This window comes from Eulemur rufifrons, chromosome 7 (assembly GCF_041146395.1).
Source record: "Eulemur rufifrons isolate Redbay chromosome 7, OSU_ERuf_1, whole genome shotgun sequence".
NCBI lineage: Eukaryota > Metazoa > Chordata > Mammalia > Primates > Lemuridae > Eulemur > Eulemur rufifrons.
Genome location: NC_090989.1, coordinates 177,585,493 through 177,600,039, shown reverse-complemented (window position 1 = coordinate 177,600,039; position 14,547 = coordinate 177,585,493). Strand labels below are relative to the sequence as shown.

Below are 14,547 nucleotides of genomic sequence, written 5' to 3'. Positions count from 1 at the left end.
GCTGTGGGAGAGGAAGGAGGCACGTGGTATTTGGATGGTAAAGGGTTAGCGTGCGGGAGGCCTGCGGAGAGCACTGTGATGCTAGGCAGGGATGCCTTCTGAGGATAGCTGATCTAACACAGCACCCACAGTCTCGCTGACCCGTCTCTTGGAAGAGTGTTGATGGAATCCAGATGGCAGTTAGAGACCCATCTTTGTCATGTGGGGATAAATGTTGGGAAAAACACTTAATGCTCATTTTAGACTGTGATTTTGGTTTCTTTTGATGAATTATATAACATTTCACTCTGTGTGTGTGTGTGTGTGTGTGTGTGTGTTTGGAGCGAGTGTGAAGAGGGAAGGAGAGAAGGGCTGAGGAATGTGCATTTTTTCAGCCTTACTTATTGCTATTGCATTTGAAGGGGTAGATTGAACCACATTTAAAGTCATCCCTTTTCCTTTTTTAAAATATAGGGTTTTTCTTCTCTGTTTAAGAGGAACATGTTTTATTGTCATAGTTATTTCTTAACAAATGGAATTTTTATGTATTTATATGCAGAGTGATTATTATTAAAATAGATGTTCTAATGGCATTATGGCAAGGAATTTACCATGACTGCAGATTTTGGAGTTTTTGTGGAACATCCTGAGTTTACTTTTCAAATGATTTTGTTTGGAAACAACACATGCTTGTGCCATTTAATCTATAAATCCATCTGTTAATCACTTGAAATTTAATCCACACACTTGGAGAGAATTCATCACAGCGCTGTTTGAAAAGGAGTTCATGAACAAGCTGTGAAGGTTTTTTATGAGCTTATCGGTGCCTTTTGATTTTAAGGAAAGGAAGGAGTTTGAGCAGTGAGCTGTTGTCTTACCCGGAAAGTTTTAGTTCTGACATGTAATTCAAAGATCTAAATGGATTTAAGGTTGGAGATCAGAATTTATTAGTATTGGGGCAGTGGTGGTGGACTTTTCTGATGCTAGTCAGAACAAAAACAAAATACCTGTTTTTACGATCAGATTATTATATACTTACAAGCTTAAGAATAACTCTGTGCAGGTGAGGATATGGGAATACACTCTGTCTAATGAACCATCAGTATAAACTCTCTGTAGGACCATTTGGCATTATCTATCAAATGTACATATACTTTGACCCAACAGTTCCATTGCTAGGGATTTGCCCTAAATATATAAAACCCCCAAAGATATTTCAAAATACAAGAAGGAGGGTATTATCACAACATTGTCTCTAATAGCAGTGACTAGAAACAGTATTAATTATTCACGTGTTAGAATATTACTAAGTCATGTAAAGAAGTAAGGTAGCTGGGTGTGGTGGCTCATACCTGTAATCCCAGCTACTCAGGAGGCCAAGGCAGGAGGATCCCTTGAGGGCTGGAGTTTGAGACCAGCCTGGGCAACATGGCAAGACCTCATCTCTAAAAAACTAATAATAATAAATAAATAAAATAAAAGGAGTAAGGTAGACATGTTGGATTGGTAGAAAAGGATCTCTGTGATATTTAGAGTCAAATGAGAGAGGCAAGGACATAAGTAAGAGTCAGGATAGCATAATCCCATTTATGTGCATAAAAAAGGAACAGATACATGTTTAGGAAGGCAATGCATTAAAACGTTTTGAAAAGGATGCATAAACTCAAATAGATGCTAGCTAGGGAAGAAGGACAGTGGGTTGGAGATGGCAGAAACTTATCATTTTATATCTCTTGGTATGGTTTCAAATATTTTACCATGTGTCTGTGTTTATTTTAGTTGCAAGCAGAAATTAGGAGAAACAAATAGCTTTCACCCCGTTGCCACTTCTGACATAGCAAGAGTCAATTACTGTTTTAAGAGTGTGAGCTTTATTTTCATGCCCAACTTAATGCCTAGCATTCATGCATGTGTTTTTTTAACCCAAAGGACAACCAAGATGGATCGTCCAGTGAAGGAATCTTTGTATCCAAAATAGTTGACAGTGGGCCCGCAGCCAAGGAAGGAGGCCTGCAAATTCATGACAGGATTATTGAGGTATGTGAACACTGGCTAGTGTCTTTTAATAGGCTGAATGCCATCCCATCTTCCTCGGGCTCAAGGCAAGATGTTTGGTCTGGGAGGGAGGCCTAACGTGTTTAGATGGTTGGGCAGGGGTCACACTTCTCCAGTTGTGTGGGACCAGATTGAGTGCTCATTGCTGTGGTGTGAAGTTTTTGTTAAATATAGAGAAGCCAGATTGTGAGTGGCGTGTTCACGATTTGGCTCTTTTCGTGCAGACCTGCATCTGTTTCATGTGCATCAGTTACAGCTCTGTGTGAAAATCATTGGAGAGCTGTATGTTAGTTAGAACCAGATGAGTGAGTCCTGTTGTAAAAATGGTGACTATTCGTATTGGTTACCAGGGTACAACTGTGTCAGCTTCGGAGTCACTCTGATGTCCTCAGAGCTCACAGCACGCAGTTATTTCTACAGATGCCTTGTTCTCTTATGTGTGTCCTCTTTGCCTGTTGTCAGTTGTGTAATTTGATTGTCCAGGGATACGCAGGCAAAGTTTGATGTTAGGATTTACTCATGTCATTACCCACTCCTTCATTTTCACTTCTTTACTCATCATTTCAAACTTTCACATAGCAGGTTGATAGAGTTATGCTGGGGGAAGTAGATCTCAGCCCCACCATGCAACACTTTGGAATAGGGTTGCACGGTGTTTCTCGGGTGCTCCGAGTTGCTGAAAGGGAGAGAATTATTTGTTGCTTCTTTGTATGGGCTCTTCTTGTAAAGTTTGATATAAGTGACTTTTTTTTTCTGCTGCTGTTTTTGACCGTTTTGATTGCTCTTTTAATGGGTACATACTTGGGCTAAATTGATTGGATCTCCTATTAGGGAAAAAGTAAATATGAGAATCCAAGAAGGCATGCCAGATCCCACAAGAAACTCACCCCCGGGCCATAGCTGTACTATAGTGCATTAAATAAGAAACCAGAAAAACAGCACCAATACCAGTGGGTGTTAGTTGTTCCAAACACATTTGCGTAGTGTCTATACTTCCTGACTATTTTCATGGCCCATTTCAAAATTTCGGACTGAATAGGAGCTGTGACCATGAACTAAGCTGTAAGTGAAGTTCACATCACCCACTGGAATGTGGCCACAGGCTTCTCCTGGGGAAAGGAGCATCGGCAAGACTGAGAACAAAGTCTCTCTTTTCCAGTCTCCTCTGGATGCATTCTGCAAGGAGCTATGCAGTATGCTTCAGGATAATTTGTAATCCTCAGGAAGACACACAGTTAAATCTCACAGGGAAAACAAACTGAACAACTTAGGGTGTAAATCTCACTCCTGTGAAGGAGTGGGAGCAGTGTGCTAACTTTCATATTAAAGGGATGCCTGATTTTGTTTTAACGACATTGTTAATATTGTTATACCCCCTTTGACTTTTTGAAAGGTTCTTAAACTTGGAGGTCTTTTTGTGCATGCTTTAGGGTCAATCTTGTACTTCCCAGGCCAAGGTAGCAGATTTTCCCTACCAGGAATTTGCTTGAGCAAGAGTGCTTTCTTAAGAGCTCAAATGTGTTACTTACTGTCTTTTTTGATAGTGAATATATTTTCTGAGACTATTGTTCAAAAAGATAAGTAGAGCTCCTGTTGCCAAGGGTTTGGAGGAACAGCCAGTTTCTCCAAGTGATGGAATTTCATTGCTTTTATGTTTTGCAAATGAGAAATCTACAGCTGGGCAGGATTTTTCTCTTGGCAAAGGATGATCTGTATTTGAAATGTTCAGTACGGTTTCTGGTAAGTCACATTCCTCTTTTGGACAGTGTGTAAAATATTAATCATGTCCCAGTGTTGAGATGGAAATAAGGGTGATCACAATAGAGAAACGATGTATGTATAATTGCAGTTGACACACTGTGCCCTTCTCAGTCAAATCCTAATCTCTTTTGACATGATACAGTGATTCCCATGACTGCAAGTATGTTCTCTGCTTCACCTCATCTATGGCGGAGTTTATTACCAGACCAGGAGGCATGAATGTGATTATTTTAAGAGTATGTGTGTGTGTGTGTGTGTGTGTGTGTGTTTCATCATTAAGAAGAGTTAGCTAGCGGCTTTCTAGTTTCTTACCAGATGTCTTCCTTTTCAGGGGAGTGGGCAAACTGCCACTAGATCTTCACCATAAAGACCTTAATTCTTGCAAAACGGCGCTTTTACTAAATCCAGAGCGTCTTGTCTTTGCTGCGAAGTTACTCTGCTCCGACTGGTGTCTGTTCTCTGAGACCAGAGCAATGGTTCGCAGCCACGTCAGAGCCAGCCCTGCTCCTCCTACCCCTGTTTTTTATAAAATACTTTGAAATGCCACCAATACTGTCATAAAATGAAATTCACAAATTACATATAAATATATACACACATACAGATATAATTGTAGAAATACATAGACTGTAATGTAATAGAAAACAAAAGGAAGATACTTTATAATAAAATGTGTGTATCAGTACGTGCGTGCTCCAGCACAGTGACGTTAGAAGACACTGTGGTGCCATCCGATGCTTGTCCCTCGTGTAGACTCACCGTGGTGCACCAGCTACAAATACTGCTGGATACGGGAGGCTGGTGCTGGTGACCCCGGCACGGTGAGTTGGTATTTCTGTCTGTGATGCAAATTTCCATGGTGATGAACAGGTCATGGATAAGTTCTTGCACAGTAAACTACAGTCTTCCTTTGATTGATACAGCAGTTGCCTGTGTGTGTACGTATGTACATGGTAAAATGTACATGTAAAATATACGTGACAATAAATTTACCATTTTAACCACAGCTCAGTGGCATTAGTGTGTTCATAATGTATAACCAACACCACCATCCATCTTCAGAACGTTTCATCTTCCCCAAAAGAAACTCTGTACTCATTAAACACTGACTCCCTCTCCCCACCTCTAGCTTCAGGAAATCACCATTCTTTTTCTGTCTCTATGAAGTATCATATGTGGAATGATATAGTGTTTGCCCTTTTGTGACTGGCTTATTTCACTTAGCCTAACGTCCTCAGGGTTCATCATGTTGTAGCATGTGTTATGATTTCTCTCCTTTTCAAGGCTGAATAATATTCCATTGTCTGTATATACCACATTTTATTTATCTGTTCATCTACTGATGGACACTTGAGTTGCTTCCACCTTTTGGCTGTTGTGAATAATGCTGCTGTGGACATGGGTGTATAATCCATGGATATTTAAACTACAAAACCCCCTTTGTGTTTATATGTAAAACCAAGCGAGGTTCTCTGCTCAGATAATCATAAGAAGTTTGTTGTTTTACTTCCGTGAATGTCTGGTGGGATACACGAAAGCGGTGGCAGAAGCAGAATCATTCTTCATTGCAGGGGACTCTGTGCGTTTTAGGACTTCTGCCGTCACCGGAACACACACCATCTATCATGACAGAGAAAAACACTCCCACAGATTGTGAAAACTCCTGCTGGAGGGTGACAGGAGCACCCGGGAGAATGACTGAGGCAGAGACTTGTCTTACTCCAGAACCTTTAGACAGGAGTTGAGTTACTTGGGGACGGAGTTGTCAACATTTCTTTTCTCCAGCTAGACTGCCTAAGTGATGGCCACCAACCGGGGTGCCTGCCCGGGTGCTCCCAAGGCCTGATGAGAAAGGCTGCGCTGGCCCATCCTGGAGCTGGGGCTGGAAGTCCCGGACCCCCTTAGATTAAATGCCCTCCCAGCCCACATGGTTGCAAGGCCCACACTGCCCCCTGGAATCTTGTGTCCCCGTCTGCTTTGGGTCTGGTTGGACAAACTGTCATCATACCCTTCTGACCTCGCGTCTGGTACTGAGACACAAGTTCTGATTTATGAAGTGTTTGCTTCTGATTTTTTGGGTCTTCTGCGCATCCCTGTTACCTGTGAGCTTTCCCAGGCCCTTTTTATACTTTTGACCCTACTTTTGTTGGCATATACTCAGTTCCTATATAGAAAACTAAATTCAGTTTCTCCCTAGTATCTTTCCATACTCATTTGAAACCGTAAATAACCCAGTGGTTTTAGTTTTTCTGCCTCTGAGCATGCTTTTTGAGCTATCATTTAAAGAGAATGCAAGATTCCCATACCTTAATACCACCCGATTTCTCGAAAGAACTATGCATTTGTTCTTTCAGATGGTTTGAGACTTTTGTAAGAATCTTCCCAGTACCCAAAGCATGGGTTATCTAACTTAAGCAGATTTCGTCATTCACAAACATAGCCTCTTTGTCTGTGGACTCTAGAGTCCACTCTAGACCAATCATATTCTACCCAATTCTATTGAACGTTATTTAGGAAAGAGCAAAAGGAAAAAAAATCACATAAGGCCAATATTCTCCTCAAAAATCCCTTAGGGAGGTGCCACGTGGAGAACATAGCATCTCGCTGTTAAGTCCAACCAGCTGGCTCCCCACAGCATTGGATCACCTCACTGTCCTCCTCAGTGAGACAGGAGTGGAGTCACTCTGTCCCCAAGTAACTCAGACACACCATATGGAATGTTTGGCTTGTTCTGTGAATACTTCATTTGGCAAAATGCTCATGCTGAGAAAAGCACAGGGAAACTGAGACCTACTAAGAAAGCAGCAAATTCACTTTGAGGCATGTGTTATCCAATATATTATTTCTCTCTCAATCTACTTTTTTTGGTATGGCTTGCATGTGAGGTCAACGCCCCTGTGATGCAGCTCCACTGAAATTCTTTTTAAAAGACTCGTAGGGGCTATCGACATCTGTATTTCATGCCAGTCTTCAAGCTAAATAGGTTGGAGAACTGAGCTCACTTTTATGTTGTTGTAGGCTCGCCTTTGGTGGTTAGTGAATCTCCATAGCAATTGTGTGGGTTAAGCGCTACTCTGCTTGGAGATGGCAATCTTGATTCTCTGGGTGCAGTGAAAGTGGGAGACTTGAGCCCTCTGTTCTGAATAACCATTATTTTGTACAGTCTTCTTAAATACACGTTTATCTTGCAAGTGTTATGATTTGAATCCCAGAGGATATGGTCACAGAAGCTGTGGAAGCTAAGAGGCTTTTGTGTAAACCCATCATTCCCTTTTTTTGTTTGTTTTTGGTTTAGTTGGTCTGTCACTGCTAACAAGGGTGGTTACAGGGTCAACTAGAAAGGATTAGCAATGCTTTCCCTCCCAGAGCTGGGCTACTTGGTAAAGCAAAGCGAGATTTCACCACTTGTTAGGTGGGAAGGTGATGTTCTGAAAGCAGCTAAAATTGTAGAATGGCATGTGAATTAACCTGATGGAGCGTTTTTTTTAAAAAAGGAATAGAATACTCCCTTTTTTTTCTCTTAAATTTTTACTTTGATGTAATTTCAGGCTTACGGACATGAATTTCTGTACACTGTTCACCCAGATTCCCCAAATGTTAATGTTTATGACACTTACTTTATCTTTTTCCTCTCTACTCTTTATCTCTAAATACATCAGTGTGTACTTTTTAGGAATAAGACACACTCTTACGTAACTATGGTACAGTCATCTAAATCAGGAAATTAACATTGGTGTAGCACTATAATCTATAGAATTTTTTCAGATTTTGCTAACTCTCCCCATAATGTCCTTTATAGCAAAAGAAACTCCCCTATCATGTGTTTTATTCAGTTTTCATATTTCTTTAGTCTCCTTAACTTTGCAACAATCCCTCTGCTTCTGTCTTCCATGCCACTGATATTTTTAAAGAGTACAAAGCAGATATTTTGCATAATGTCCCTCAATTTGCATTTGTCTAATGTTTCCCCGTAGATAGATCCAGGTCATACATTTTGGGCAAGAATACCACAGAAGTGACAGTGTGTCCTTCTCAGTGTGCGATGTCAGGACTCATAAGGTCGATTTGCCCCTTTATTGGTGATGTTAACTTGAACCACTTGGTTAAAGTCATATCTGTTTCTCCACCATAAAGTTACTATTTTCTTCTTTATAATTAATAATTATCTTGTGTGGAGATACTTTGAGACTGTGTGAATATCCTGCTGTTCCTCAAACTGTCATACACTGGTTTTAGCATCAATTGATGGTTTTCAATTGAATCTATTATTATTGCGATGATTAACAAATGGTGATTTTTATAATACCATTCCTTCTGCATTTATTAGTTGACTTCCCACTGTAAGAAGAAATGTTCCTTTCCCCACTATTTAATCTGCCTATTTATCTGTCTTTTTATCTATTATATCAATATGGACTCATGGATTTTTATAATTTAGTGGTCACATTGGTCCAGTTTTGGCCATATGAAACTCTTTCAGGCTTTCAACCTCTGTCCTTTTGATATGTTCCCATTATTTTGAGCACTTTCCTATTTCCTGGTGTAATAAGATGTTCCAGGCTAATCTTCTATTTTCCTCTCCCCAGTTCTAAAATCAGCACTTTTCCAAGGATCTCTAGCTCCATTTAGTGGAGAATGGTGTATAGAAACCAAAATATGGGTGCCAGGGTGCTCATTCTGATCGAGGTTTCATTGCTTCTAGGCACCCTCAGTGGACAGAGCTAGAAAATGTAAATATCTACATATTAATATAAACACACATATACACACACCACAACAACACATACCCTCTCTATTTTTACATCCATTCATCTATATATTTTGAAAACTCTGCCTACCTACAATAATACCTCCAATTTCATTCCACATGGTTGCTTTTATTCTTCCTCTTTACAGATTTGTAATTCCTAGAAGAGTGCCTTTTGAAATAACCATCCATGTACTTTCTTCCTTTGAATTAAATTTCTGATCTTGGCTTCGATGTTATCAGTGAATTAAAACTTATTGGTGAACATTAGTTAAAACGTTTCCATTTAATTTTTAGCTTGGTTTTGGATTAAAAAAATATGTTATAAAACAATTGATTTTGTAATTGTATTTTTCCTTTTCATTATAGAAGTAAGAATGGCTTACTTTTGCAGCTAACAAGGAATCTTCTTAACACAGCTTGAATTATACCAAATCTCTCTCATCAAAACAAAATATTTAGGTAACTAAGGCAATAAGATTTCAAATTAATGCTAATAGGTTTTACTTCTTAAGTGAGTAATTGCCCCTGACCAAAGTCTTCATATTCCTTTGACGAATGTGGTCGATGGGGATCAGTCACTGTGGATGAGACTAGTACAGCCTCATGTGTTTATTTTTAACATTAATCAAAAATGGATGATGTATATCTGGGATAACTGTATACAGGAACCTTATTGCTAAACAGGTCCAGAGATGCATCATTCATTTCTAGAGGGAAAGACGAGAGTTTCGTCCCATATACCAATTTCTGTTGGTTTGCATTGACATTGCCCTGGATTTTGGTGTCCTCAAAGGATTCTGAGGCTATGACTGGGTTGAGTGGAGGTGAGCTCAGTGATCCTCTAGTGATGCTTTCTGTGGGCACAAACAAGGAGAGGGGTGACAGTTTGGCTGTGCATTTGCTATCTCTAGATGAAGTTACTTAAATGATGTTTTTGGAATGTCATTTGGAAGTAATGACTCTCTTTTATCCCTGGCATAAGGCAATATATCTTTTTGGTTTTCCCATGTAAAATGAAGTGAACACCTTTATATTACGTAACATCTTTTTTTCCCTCCACCTATCCACCCTAACCACTTTTACCACTCTCACTTTACCCTAATAGCCTACTGCAGCAGTAGAAGACCCTACCAGAATTATGTTATGTTTCTCTGAAATGCAGTGGTCTCCTTAGCATTAGAAGGGACATGTTGGGTTAGAAAGAGCCCTGAGACTTACATCAGGACACCCAGGTTTAAGTCTCTACCCAGCTACTCACTCTGTGGTCTTGGTATGCTAAATGTCAAGCCTCCATTTCTTCACTTCTAAAATGGGAACAGTATTTACTACCTGTCATGTTGTCTGGGTGGATCAAGGAGATAATGTAAGGGAAAGATTTTTGCTATTGAGCAGAATGTGAAGCATTGTTATTTCAAATTAAAATTTTTGTGTGAAATATAAGAACTTCATACCAAAGCTAAATATAGAAGTTAGCAAAATATTTCTGAAGTCTGTTTTCTTCTTGTTATGTATTTTAGCAAGAATGTGGTGCTGCTGTAGGGTTATTGAGAAAACCTTGAACTATTTCAGGGAGATATACTTTCCAGAATTAACAATGTGACCAATTAAAACAAAATATTCCCTCTTTACTCCATAGTTGCCTTAAAAATATTATGTATTAATTTCTTTCTAGTGACTACACAGAGCTCATTGTACTGATCTATAGACTTGTATATTTATTATTAATACTATTATTATTTTATTATTATCATTTTGCTATCAAAACTAGCCTTTCAATGAGCAGCTTTGTAACATATATTACTTCCTACCAGTCAGATAGACATAAAAGTTAGGTGAAGAATAGAGCATAAGCAGTGTTACCACTCTTTTAGAATTTATCTAGCAGGTTTTTCAGTTTTACCAGAAAATCCCCCATGGGGAAAATGAAGAATGGAACATATGGTATGATGCGATTTGTTTATTTTTAAGGCATTTATGTATATTAGTCTTTGCACAGGAAACACTCTGAGCTAATAAACATTTTATAGTTATTATAATTATTTTGTGTGATGGGATTATGGAGGACTTCAAATATGTAAAGTCGTGTTTCTGTAATGTTATAATTCTCCAAGGTGAATATTTTATATATTGTTTTTCATAATCCGGTAAACAGTGAAGTTGAAAAACTTGGTGAGTTAGAAGTTTCTTTTGACTTTTAAATACCACAAAGCTGACTCCTGCTTGTGTATTTCCTTTTAAAAATTACTCATCCTTCTGGTTGCTAAAAGCTCATAGCATATGGCACCAGGTGTGGAAATGCGTAGGCATTTATCTCATGCTGAAAGTCTGCAGTCTGGGTGTTGGGTCCTCTCTTTGGCAGAGCATCTCTCCCATTCTCTGCCCATTTTAATCAGAGTTTACTTTATGTCGACACTGTGTACTTTTGTGGGAGTTCTGACTCCACAGAAGTTTTAAATCTATCCCCCAAAGTCATCCCTTAATAAAAAGATTTAATTAAATAATCCACAAAGCATTTTAAAATCAAGAATAAATCAGAAGTGACTGCTGTCCCCGTTAAATTTTTTGAGTGAAGATTAGGTCGAAAGATTAAATCTTTGGTGATTTCCTAAGGACAACAAAACAAAAACAAGCCTTTGACAACAATACAGATAAAATATATTTCATATGAAGTCATGGTTACACATGATATCTAGACACTTATCTCTAAGTATGGGGGTTTTGAGAGCAATGACCCTTATCTATTTTGTAAAAATTTTTTTTTGTCTTTTCGTCTGTTGCTAAGAGACAAAAAGTGCTAGATACATTTTCGTTTAATTTGGAAGATGTGTTTGGGATGCCTGACTTAGATTATAAACTATGGTGTGCATGTAACATGAGAGAGCTCTGGGGAAACCAAAGTTGTAGGCAGACATCATTTTGGAAGCAAAAACTAAGCACAGTGCCTGTAGATTAGGGTGCTGTGAACAGGAGGAGAGAATGTTGACAATCAGGAATTGTCAATGGGAATTGCAAATAGGAAGTCTTAAGGGCAGAACAGCAGCTGCAAGCACTGATTTGCAATTATGCCACTTTGGCTGGGAACTTCGAGTACTCCAGGGTGGGTAGCTGCCACAGCATGATTTCTTCTAATGAGGATTAATGATTCCTTTGAGGCTCGCAGTGGAGGGCAGCTGGTATGGAGTTAGTCTTCCACACTGAGTGCCACACTGCTCAACGGAGACCTCTGACTTTTTACCCCGTCTTTGTCTATTTTGATGGTCATTGGAACTGCATAGAGGCTGAGCCCCACCCCTTTTCTTCTGAGGGTGGCACTCTCTGCTGCCTTAGTGGCTATTTTGATTCTCTTCATTTCCATCTTTCCTCACTTCCTGCTTTCCTAACGGGTCATTTGAAAGCTCTCAGGAGAACTTAAAGCCTAACAATGTTTGGTTTAATAGCCACTCCCCACCCCCCAAAAGATAAATGAAAGTCTGTTTTTAAAATGAGCTAAATATGTTTATTTTCTGTTTTTGAATATTTGGAGAAACTGTAGGGTGGAACAAAATTGATGCTGACAATCTAATCAAAAAAGACAGTCTTTTGTTCTTTTGATAGAACACTTTTGCTAGCAAATGCATGTTTCCAGGCATGGTGATTTGAGGATACGCTAGCCAGATAAATGTAGCCCATATCCAGAAAATGGTTAGGTATTGATTTAAAAAAAAAATTAGGTGGGGGATAAATTATATAGTGTGATCTCTGGTTGTGGCTTGTTGAAAAATCTTCATGTTGTATGAGCTCTTAGAGTAACGGTGGAAGAGAAACCATTAGCAGGTGATGTTCACTTGTTGGATGTGCACTTAGTTCTACTTAATATGAGATAGATCAGAATATGTAAAGAGCTAATATGTAGTCCCTGGCTCTAGGTAGTTTACCTGTGAGACCTAAGTTTAGGAGAAGATAATTGACACTATGTTAATTAGAAGGGCAGTCAGTTTATTATATGGTGGTTAAGAGCCACGGACAATGGTGGAATCAGCTTTTGAATTCTAGTTCTGCCATTTGCTAGTTTCGTAACCATGGGCAAGCTTCTTATCATCTCTGAGCATTTCTTTCTTCGGTAAAATATGGAAAATGTTATATATATCATAGAGTTGCCATAGCAAAGAAAATATTGCATGTGTCTGAATACTGTAAATTTGGCCCCAGAATAAACACTCACCAGGTGATTAGCTATGCTGTGTTGTTTCCTGTAGGTCCTTAGAGGCTGGGGTGGAGGGGCTTCCGGCAAAGCAGTGCTTTGATGATGGCTGTATGGCACAGTTTCATGAACCTGAAATTACAGTTGTGAATAGACCATTTTAATTTGTCGTAGATTTCTTTGTGAAATTAGTGACACTTTGAATCTAGATTAAGAGCTGCCACTTCCTAAGGCCATATAAATCACAATAATTGGTCAATCAGGGGTAATCCTTAATATACGTCTTAGTGTGAACAACATGGTAATTCATTGCACATGTGCTGACTTAAGTGTTCTAAAAATAAAGTCCAAAAATTATGTGTTCAATATCAGCTATTTTTAAATAAGTGCCAGAACAGATTAAGGATTCTGTTTTTATATTGACTCATGAGGAATACTGGGATTTTTCTTAAAATTGTGAAAAGTTCATATTTCTTTAGCAAAAATTTCCCTTAAGATTACAAGTTATATTTAATTTCTTTTCAGTGTGTCATTTTTAAGTCTTGATATTAATGAAATACACCAAAGTAGAAAAATTGAAAAATACAATAAAGCATAAAGATGGTTACAGAAACCCTTACTGATACTAAGCATTAGCTTGACAGAAAAACTGTTATCAGTTTTATCATTCAGGAACGGATATAGGGCTTATGTGCTGGGATCTAATGGGGCATGGAAATTGCATAAGGAACACGTAATATTTTCATTACTTGTTCTAAACTCTAGCTTCAATGAAATGGAGGAAGTTCAAGCAGAATAGGATTAAGTATGATTTTGTGGCAGCATTGTTATTGGATTTCTGATGCTTTGTGTCATTCTTTGAAATATCTGGGTCAGTGTGCTTATAAGAACCCTGGGTGAGATAATACGAACATCTGATAAGGACTTGGAATAGAACTGCTGGCGATAAAGGAATTGGAGAACAGAGAAAAATCAAGCAAGAAAAGAATATGCCATCATTTTTATTGAGAGCTTGAGACTTCTTAATACTCTCAATGGAGCACATCTTAATTTTCTTCAATTATTAAAAGGTAAGTTTGAAAGCTAGAAAAAGGAACGACTTTCCCCTTTCCTTTTAAAGGATGATGGTAACAAAGTTGGTTAAGTTTATGATTTCTCCATTCAGATGCCCAAATTAGCATCTTATTACCTGGAGGACTAATTCCCTTTGGTATCTGAAACAGTAGAGAGACATAATTAAACTGAGGAAGGACACTAAACACCCGGTTTGGCAGAATCATTTTCAGAGACTTGTTACCTTGATATTTGTGTTTTAATGAAGTCCTAAACCATGCTTTAACTGTTGATAGCCACAGCCTTTGAATTTACTGTGTTTTGACAAATAAGATTTTTTTTAGATTGCTTAGAGTTAAAGAGCTTGTAAAATGTATATGTGTGGCTCTATATGAATATGTATATGAATCTGTGAGTATTTCTGCCTGAATGCAAGTACTTTGTTGGCTACACATTAGTTAACTCCTGAGATTTTGTCTTCACTCACTGAAGACAGAAGATAAATTGGATGAAGGTATAAGCTGTTTTGAATATAGTCCATGTTTAATAACCTTTATTTATATTTTGTATGAAACGAAAGGAGAATCCTTTGGGCAGGTGGTATAATGTAAAGTGGTAGCAAGGAAATCTTTGTTTTGACAAAGGGACTTAATTACCTGCGAAGCCTATTCATAGCTAAGTGTAGGTTAATTTGCTTGATACACTTAGTAAATCTATTAGGTGAAATTTGGAAAATCTCACCTACTAAATTTACTAGATTTAACAGTGT

General features: G+C 38.4%; 1 protein-coding gene and 1 non-coding gene across 2 annotated transcripts in view; both read left to right on the top strand.

Moving 5' to 3' along the window:
* Window positions 1-14,547, top strand: part of PDZRN3 (PDZ domain containing ring finger 3) — a 226,477-nt gene that overhangs the window by 19,173 nt on the left and 192,757 nt on the right. Inside the window, exon 3 of the mRNA XM_069473820.1 lies at window positions 1,909-2,016. Coding sequence (XP_069329921.1) covers window positions 1,909-2,016 — 108 coding nt within the window. The remainder of the gene's footprint in view (window positions 1-1,908; window positions 2,017-14,547) is intronic.
* On the top strand, window positions 10,397-10,458 carry LOC138388933 (U7 small nuclear RNA). The gene has a single exon (XR_011234388.1). It is a non-coding gene; the product is annotated as a U7 small nuclear RNA (small nuclear RNA).